Genomic DNA, 9351 nt, shown 5'->3' on the forward strand with positions numbered 1-9351 from the left:
CACCTGCAAAAACTCTGCTTTTAAAACGTTTTATTGAGTAGACAGTTTTCATAATAACCATTTGCAGATGTAGTGCATTGTGGGTAATAAAGGTGCTGTATTGTGTGATTGATGGCATTGATGTTAGTTATTAATATTAATATAGCTTAACAAGCACTTTGTCAACTGACAGAAACCACAAAACACCGCTGAGGCTTTTTTTGTCACGTACCATCAGGTTTCTCCTAATAGTTTGGTTTATTTGTGTTCCACATTTGCGTTTCAGTTGTTTTCATCATATGAGTGAAATGATTCATGATATTTAATAGTACAACATGTCTGCACATACACATTTAGAAGTCTCATATTTAATGTTCCTTTATTTGACTCAACAACTCTGACATTAACCTGAATCTAAAAGCTTTAATAATGGTAACATTAAACAAGGAAGCCAGTATAATGTCTTTTATTGCGTCTCTATTCCTTTTGTCTTGGCTGCTTCTGTGCCTGTAGAAGTCAAGCTTTGCTTCATCTTCAGTCTCTGCTCGGCTTTCTGCTTTTGCACTTCTTTGAACACCTGTCAAAAAACATGACCATGAAGTGTTAGGGTGGGCATGAAATACAATAACACCCATGAAAAGTCAGTTAAGCTTGACTAAGACATTATTTGCTCACATTTTTCCTCCTTTAGGATAATAAAACAACAACTTACTACAATCATCATTAAAATGAAATTGAATTGATGAAAATTGTTTTTGATACCTTGATACAGAAGGCCTTCTTTGTCAGCCAGCGGCGGGTGAGCCGTCTGTAGTACTCTGGGGGGAAAGTGTAGGTGATGCCCAGCTGCTCGCACACTTTCTCAAAGGCATCATAGCGAACTAATCTAAGGCTTCTTAAGAGCTTTTTCCTTCGGTCAATGGCCATGAGCATTCGCCTCTTGTTAGCTTTGTCCTGGAAAGAAACAACACACAAATGAAGGGGGCTGAATTAGCAACTAATGACCAATTAGCAACCAATGCTCACAAGGAAATGGTTAATATAACGTCAATACCCTACTATGTCATTTTTAACCAAAAAAGTAAGACATTTTCCAACCATGTCCTACGTATGTTTGTACTTCATGTGGGGGGAGTACACAGGATATCCTGTAGTTCATGCACAATTGACAACAGAGGAAGACGGAGAGGAAATGTGGTGACATAAGTGAAAAGTTCTTGGGTTGCAAGTCAACTGCCCTAAATCACATTACATCATCACATTTTTTTTTACATTACTCATTTTCAGACCAAAATCATGTCAAAATTCATTATACAAGCCAGAAGAACTTCTTGACTCACCTTGTGATGTTTTTGCATGTGCTCCTGATAGTTTCGAATTCTTGTTGTCAAAATAGCCACTGAGGGACATAAAAGTAAAAGACAGCAAAACATTAAAACACACTTCACATCTACTACCTTTGAATTTAAGTTGCAACATTATGCCCAAGAATGTAACACAGAAACAGACCCTGGACTTCTGTCGAGCTGCGGTCGTTCTCATCACGTTGGACTTTTGCAATGAGCTGTTCCCTTTTCAGCTGGAGTTTTTCACTCTGTGGACAAGATCGGAGTATTAAGCAACCCATTTTACAATTCAAGGTGTATATTCAAGATTAAAAAAACTTTATTATTTAATCCCAGAGGGACGTTATTTTGCACACTTTGATCGTAAAACACAACACTGGCCACCAGAGGCTCAGAACATCCTCAGCATGGTGCTGCAGACCTTAAAGGGCCTGAGCCTCCTCAGAAAGAACAACCTGCTGAGCCTTCTTGCCCACAGCTTTGTATGACAATAAAAGCAACAAATCATGATATTGGGGAAAAAACAGAAAACACGTAAACACAATCTACTGACTTCTACTTACATGACTTGCTAACTCCAGGGAAAGAAGTCTTTTTACCAGATCATCAGTCCTATCAACATAAAATGCTCCAGTGTTAGAAATTTAGTGATTTAATCTAATAAATATATCCATACCAAATTATAATTAGCATTTGCCCCATTGTTGGACGAATAAATGACTATCTTATATATATACACATAGTCATTTCATGTGGAGTGTGTATGTATGCTTACGTTTGAGCGAGGGGTACAGGTGAATAATCCAACTTCAACATGGTTGGAGAGAGATCACTGAGCTGGCCCACAGGGCCTGGAAGACACAACATGTTTGGATGACGACATCTCAAATGTTAGAACATGGTCTGGTGAATACACAGCTTTTTTGACGTACCAGTCTTCTTTTGCTTTGGAGCCCGAGCATAGTGTCTCTGCGGTGATGGAACAATAAAGCTTCCTGCAACTGACCAAAGAGGAAGAACAAAAGTATATATGAGTTCTAAAGGAACAAAACCATTGACTCATTCATTGCTGCTTGAAAAATCAAAGAGATGTTGCACAACAGAAAGATAATTTGGTAATATACCTTCTCAAATGTAAGTGAGTGAAGAAATAATTAAAGACACATGTGTCACCAGGTGGCTTCTACGTTACATATTCATAAGTGCACAACCAGCACGTATAGTGGTGCATGGCTTTCCTACACACCAGATCTATTGCACAAATCAGATGGTGACAGGGCGGTGGTTTTAAATATCAGTATCAATTTATCATCAAATGTCGTAATTTCCTGTAAAATACACATTTGTGATGCAGGCTACACTGTCTATAATTTAATTTTTGCTAGACAGTCAGTTGTCAACATGCGAGCAGATTCAACAGGGGAAAATGAAACTATAGCTGCCCTTGATCAGCTTAATAAGATAAGAATGTGCGTCATTTAGACAAGGCAGGGCGCACTTGTGGGGTATGTTAGCACACATAGTGACAACCAGTGCATCGCAGTAAAACGCTTTATGTGTAGAAGGAATGGGTCATGTAAAGTTGAAAACATGAATAAGCTTATTAAATAGAGCAGACCTCCCAGCTGTGTACAACAATAATTTCTGAGGTAATTATTGAATTTCCCCGCTGTGGGATCAATAAAGTTAATTTATCTATCTATTAAATGAGCCTGATCTGGAACCAGCTGTTGTACTGTTTAGACAGATTCATATACAGTCTTAGTATGAGTATTTATCTATTTTGCCAGCTAATGCTAATCTACTTTTTAGCCTTTTCGTTCAGTTTCAGTTACTGCTACTAGACTAACGTTGCCTTAGCACTTAGCTAAGGCAACGTTGTAAAACAACACGTTGATGGCACATTTGCTGGCTTGTCTTGTTACACTGCGGTCAAGTGAGCCGTCGTTCGTTCATCCGTCGTTCAGCCAGCCGCGCTTCAGAAACGTCTTGCGCCCGTATTACGCGCTTTACAGCAGAGAACAAAACACGCTCGTTGCGACTTCCTCTTTTCATAGCGACACGTCTGGTCTGTTCAAAATATTGAAAAATACGAAACAAAATATTGCATATATAGAAAAACTGTCGCCTAATGAAGATCTGTATACTTTTACTGTAAAATTAAGCATTTATTATTATTTAAAACTACCATGTCATACTGTGAAACTTTTATAATTAATAACTTAACTTTGGTGCATAGTTCCAGGCTCAGACCACTTTCCCCTTGTTCTACTAGAGGTGTACTATTACCCCACAAAGATTTGTGTATTTTTACTGTATAGTTTTGGATTTATTAGTATTCAAAACTACCAGTTCATACTGTAATACAGTCAACTTTGATCATTAATAACTTGACTTTGGTGCATAGTTCCAGGCTCAGACCACTTTCCCCTTGTTCTACTAGAAGTGTACTATCACCCCACAAAGATTCATGTATTTTTACTGTATAGTTTATGATTTATTAGTATTCAAAACTACCATGTCATACTGTAACTGTATGGGCCGTATAGTCAACTTTAATCGTTAATAACTAGACTTTGGTGCATAGTTCCAGGCCCAGACCACTTTCCCCTTGTTCTACTAGATGTGTACTATTACCCCACAAAGATCTGTATATTTTTACTGTATAGTTTATGATTTAGTAGTACTTGAAAGTACTATGTCATACTGTAACTGTATGGGCCGTATAGTCAACTTTAATCGTTAATAACTTAACTTTGGTGCATAGTTCCAGGCTCAGACCACTTTCCCCTTGTTCTACTAGATGTGTACTATTACCCCACAAAGATCTGTATATTTTTACTGTATAGTTTATGATTTATTAGTACTTGAAAGTACTATGTCATACTGTAACTGTATGGGCCGTATAGTCAACTTTAATCGTTAATAACTAGACTTTGGTGCATAGTTCCAGGCCCAGACCACTTTCCCCTTGTTCTACTAGATGTGTACTATCATCACACAAAAATTCGTGTATTTTTACTGTATAGTTTTGGATTTAGCAGTACTTGAAAGTACTATGTCATACTGTAATACAGTCAACTTTGATAATCAATAACTTGACTTTGGTGCATAGTTCCAGGCCCAGACCACTTTCCCCTTGTTCTACTAGATGTGTACTATCATCACACAAAGATTCGTGTATTTTTACTGTATAGTTTTGGATTTATTAGTACTTGAAAGTACTATGTCATACTGTAATACAGTCAACTTTGATCATTAATAACTTGACTTTGGTGCATAGTTCCAGGCTCAGACCACTTTCCCCTTGTTCTACTAGAGGTGTACTATTACCCCACAAAGATTCGTGTATTTTTACTGTATAGTTTTGGATTTATTAGTATTCAAAACTTCCAGGTCATACTGTAATACTCTATGGGCCTTATATTCAACTATGATGATGAATAACTTGACTTTAGTGCATAATGCCAGGCCCAGATTATGTCACTTTTCATAAAAAAACTGAGTGAGGCTAAGAAAACACACATTAAATCCTTTTATTACCATCTGTTAGGACTCCAAAGTGTGACTTTTAATATTGAAACTAAATGTTTAATGTTTAATATAAAGTCATGGAACAGTCAAAAACTGAATATTTATGTGTGAAACATACATTAACGTGGTGGAGGAGTTTGTGTGCCTGAATGACCCCGGGAGCTATGTTGTTGGGGGCTAAATGCCCCTGGTAGGGTCTCCCAAGGCAAACAGGTCCTGGGCTGAACTGGAGGAAGTGTCTGGAGAGAGGGAAGTTTGAAGTTTGATTAGACTGTTGCCCCCGCGACCCGCCCCAAGAAAAAGCGGTTGAAAATGGATGGATACTGAAATCGTTATTTGTTCTCATTAAACCATTTCCCATGTCTGGAGTTTGTTTTATCAAAGTTATTGCCGTCTCTGTTCTTACACATTGTAATATCTAGTTTTGAACACTAAAATGTAAATACAAAATGTATATAACCAAATATTCAGGATTACATTTAATGCAATTATTCTCTCTTCACAATACAGACTTAAAACAATAAAAAAGAAAGTTACACACTACACTGTTTGTAGTGCAGTACTTATTGGTTTTATGCTTGACTGTAAGGGCCATATTTCGGCATAACATGGTACTACTAAAATCCTAAACTATACAGTAAAAGTACACAGATCTTTGTGGGGTGATAGTACATCTCTAGTAGATCAGGGGGAAAGTGGTCTGAGCCTGGAACTATGCACCAAAGTCAAGTTATTGATTATCAAAGTTGACTGTATTACAGTATGACATAGTACTTTCAAGTACTGCTAAATCCAAAACTATACAGTAAAAATACACGAATCTTTGTGTGATGATAGTACACATCTAGTAGAACAAGGGGAAAGTGGTCTGGGCCTGGAACTATGCACCAAAGTCAAGTTATTAATGATCAAAGTTGACTGTATTACAGTATGACATAGTACTTTCAAGTACTAATAAATCCAAAACTATACAGTAAAAATACACGAATCTTTCTGTGATGATAGTACACATCTAGTAGATCAAGGGGAAAGTGGTCTGGGCCTGGAACTATGCACCAAAGTTAAGTTATTAACGATTAAAGTTGACTATACGGCCCATACAGTTACAGTATGACATAGTACTTTCAAGTACTAATAAATCATAAACTATACAGTAAAAATATACAGATCTTTGTGGGGTAATAGTACACATCTAGTAGAACAAGGGGAAAGTGGTCTGGGCCTGGAACTATGCACCAAAGTCTAGTTATTAACGATTAAAGTTGACTATACGGCCCATACAGTTACAGTATGACATGGTAGTTTTGAATACTAATAAATCATAAACTATACAGTAAAAATACATGAATCTTTGTGGGGTAATAGTACACCTCTAGTAGAACAAGGGGAAAGTGGTCTGAGCCTGGAACTATGCACCAAAGTCAAGTTATTGATTATCAAAGTTGACTGTATTACAGTATGACATAGTACTTTCAAGTACTAATAAATCCTAAACTATACAGTAAAAATACACGAATCTTTGTGGGGTAATAGTACACCTCTAGTAGAACAAGGGGAAAGTGGTCTGAGCCTGGAACTATGCACCAAAGTCAAGTTATTAATGATCAAAGTTGACTGTATTACAGTATGACATAGTACTTTCAAGTACTAATAAATCCAAAACTATACAGTAAAAATACACGAATCTTTGTGTGATGATAGTACACATCTAGTAGAACAAGGGGAAGGGGTCTGGGCCTGGAACTATGCACCAAAGTCAAGTTATTGATTATCAAAGTTGACTGTATTACAGTATGACATAGTACTTTCAAGTACTAATAAATCATAAACTATACAGTAAAAATACATGAATTTTTGTGGGGTGATAGTACACATCTAGTAGATCAAGGGGAAAGTGGTCTGGGCCTGGAACTATGCACCAAAGTCAAGTTATTAATGATCAAAGTTGACTGTATTACAGTATGAACTGGTAGTTTTGAATACTAATAAATCCAAAACTATACAGTAAAAATATACAGATCTTTGTGGGGTAATAGTACACCTCTAGTAGAACAAGGGGAAAGTGGTCTGAGCCTGGAACTATGCACCAAAGTCAAGTTATTAATGATCAAAGTTGACTGTATTACAGTATGACATAGTACTTTCAAGTAGTAATAAATCATAAACTATACAGTAAAAATACATGAATTTTTGTGGGGTGATAGTACACATCTAGTAGAACAAGGGGAAAGTGGTCTGGGCCTGGAACTATGCACCAAAGTCAAGTTATTGATCATTAAAGTTGACTATACGGCCTATACAGTTACAGTATGAACTGGTAGTTTTGAGTACTAATAAATCCAAAACTATACAGTAAAAATACATGAATCTTTGTGTGGTGATAGTACACATCTAGTAGAACAAGGGGAAAGTGGTCTGGGCCTGGAACTATGCACCAAAGTCAAGTTATTGATCATTAAAGTTGACTATACGGCCTATACAGTTACAGTATGAACTGGTAGTTTTGAGTACTAATAAATCCAAAACTATACAGTAAAAATATACAGATCTTTGTGGGGTAATAGTACACCTCTAGTAGAACAAGAGGAAAGTGGTCTGAGCCTGGAACTATGCACCAAAGTCAAGTTATTAATGATCAAAGTTGACTGTATTACAGTATGACATAGTACTTTCAAGTACTAATAAATCCAAAACTATACAGTAAAAATACACGAATCTTTCTGTGATGATAGTACACATCTAGTAGAACAAGGGGAAAGTGGTCTGGGCCTGGAACTATGCACCAAAGTCAAGTTATTGATCATTAAAGTTGACTATACGGCCTATACAGTTACAGTATGAACTGGTAGTTTTGAGTACTAATAAATCCAAAACTATACAGTAAAAATACATGAATCTTTGTGTGGTGATAGTACACATCTAGTAGAACAAGGGGAAAGTGGTCTGGGCCTGGAACTATGCACCAAAGTCAAGTTATTGATCATTAAAGTTGACTATACGGCCTATACAGTTACAGTATGAACTGGTAGTTTTGAGTACTAATAAATCCAAAACTATACAGTAAAAATATACAGATCTTTGTGGGGTAATAGTACACCTCTAGTAGAACAAGAGGAAAGTGGTCTGAGCCTGGAACTATGCACCAAAGTCAAGTTATTAATGATCAAAGTTGACTGTATTACAGTATGACATAGTACTTTCAAGTACTAATAAATCCAAAACTATACAGTAAAAATACACGAATCTTTCTGTGATGATAGTACACATCTAGTAGATCAAGGGGAAAGTGGTCTGGGCCTGGAACTATGCACCAAAGTCAAGTTATTAATGATCAAAGTTGACTGTATTACAGTATGACATAGTACTTTCAAGTACTAATAAATCCAAAACTATACAGTAAAAATACACAAATCTTTGTGTGATGATAGTACACATCTAGTAGAACAAGGGGAAAGTGGTCTGGGCCTGGAACTATGCACCAAAGTCTAGTTATTAACGATTAAAGTTGACTGTACGGCCCATACAGTTACAGTATGACATGGTAGTTTTGAATACTAATAAATCATAAACTATACAGTAAAAATACATGAATCTTTGTGTGGTGATAGTACACTTCTAGTAGAACAAGGGGAAAGTGGTCTGACCCTGGAACTATGCACCAAAGTCAAGTTATTAATGATCAAAGTTGACTGTATTACAGTATGAACTGGTAGTTTTGAATACTAATAAATCCAAAACTATACAGTAAAAATACACAAATCTTTGTGGGGTAATAGTACACCTCTAGTAGAACAAGGGGAAAGTGGTCTGAGCCTGGAACTATGCACCAAAGTTAAGTTATTAATTATAAAAGTTTCACAGTATGACATGGTAGTTTTAAATAATAATAAATGCTTAATTTTACAGTAAAAGTATACAGATCTTCATTAGGCGACAGTTTTTCTATATATGCAATATTTTGTTTCGTATTTTTCAATATTTTGAACAGACCAGACGTGTTGCTATGAAAAGAGGAAGTCGCGACGAGCGTGTTTTGTTCTCTGCTGTAAAGCGCGTAATACGGGCGCAAGACGTTTCTGAAGCGCGGCTGGCTGAACGACGGATGAACGAACGACGGCTCACTTGACCGCAGTCTTGTTACTGCACCTACCAGAACCAGCCGTGGGTCCGGAGCTGTGTGCCCACGGTGCGAGTGAGACAGCGGAGCGCAAAGAGCCGCTCTCTCGCAAAACCCCGGCGGAGGATTTTAGGAGCCGCAGAGCTGTGCTGGTCAACATACTGGTGAAAGACCCTTTCCACGTTGACCCTAAACCGAACAAATGTGGTGACAGTTACACCGACAATCACACTCGACCCCTACACGGAACTCGCCATTTTGAACAGACAAAACTAGTTGAGTGAGATGGAGCAGCGTCTTCTAGGCTGCACCAACGATCCCAGAGCACATCGATCGATTCTAACTCAAACGCCGAGAATAAAAGGAAAATAATCT

General features: G+C 37.2%; 1 protein-coding gene across 1 annotated transcript; it reads right to left on the reverse strand.

Moving 5' to 3' along the window:
• Positions 1-341: 341 nt before the first annotated feature.
• Positions 342-9248, reverse strand: mrps15 (mitochondrial ribosomal protein S15). Its single transcript, XM_029129127.3, has 8 exons — positions 9010-9248; positions 2258-2326; positions 2101-2176; positions 1889-1937; positions 1489-1573; positions 1320-1378; positions 742-933; positions 342-556 (listed from the first exon to the last, which is right to left on the reverse strand). Exons 1-8 carry the CDS (start codon positions 9134-9136, stop codon positions 446-448), a joined length of 768 nt encoding a protein of 255 aa, XP_028984960.1. The 5' UTR covers positions 9137-9248; the 3' UTR covers positions 342-445.
• Positions 9249-9351: the final 103 nt, after the last annotated feature.

The sequence above is a fragment of the Betta splendens genome, chromosome 16 (assembly GCF_900634795.4).
Source record: "Betta splendens chromosome 16, fBetSpl5.4, whole genome shotgun sequence".
NCBI lineage: Eukaryota > Metazoa > Chordata > Actinopteri > Anabantiformes > Osphronemidae > Betta > Betta splendens.

What these genes read in the sequence shown, in the direction of transcription:
- mrps15 (XM_029129127.3), bottom strand. Translation starts at nt 9,136, where the DNA reads ATGTTGACCAGCACAGCTCTGCGGCTCCTAAAATCCTCCGCCGGGGTT. An exon ending in TCCAAAGCAAAAGAAGACTG is followed by an intron (nt 2,177 to 2,257) that starts GTACGTCAAAAA and finishes TGTGTCTTCCAG; the next exon opens with GCCCTGTGGGCCAGCTCAGT. An exon ending in CCTGTACCCCTCGCTCAAAC is followed by an intron (nt 1,938 to 2,100) that starts GTAAGCATACAT and finishes TTATGTTGATAG; the next exon opens with GACTGATGATCTGGTAAAAA.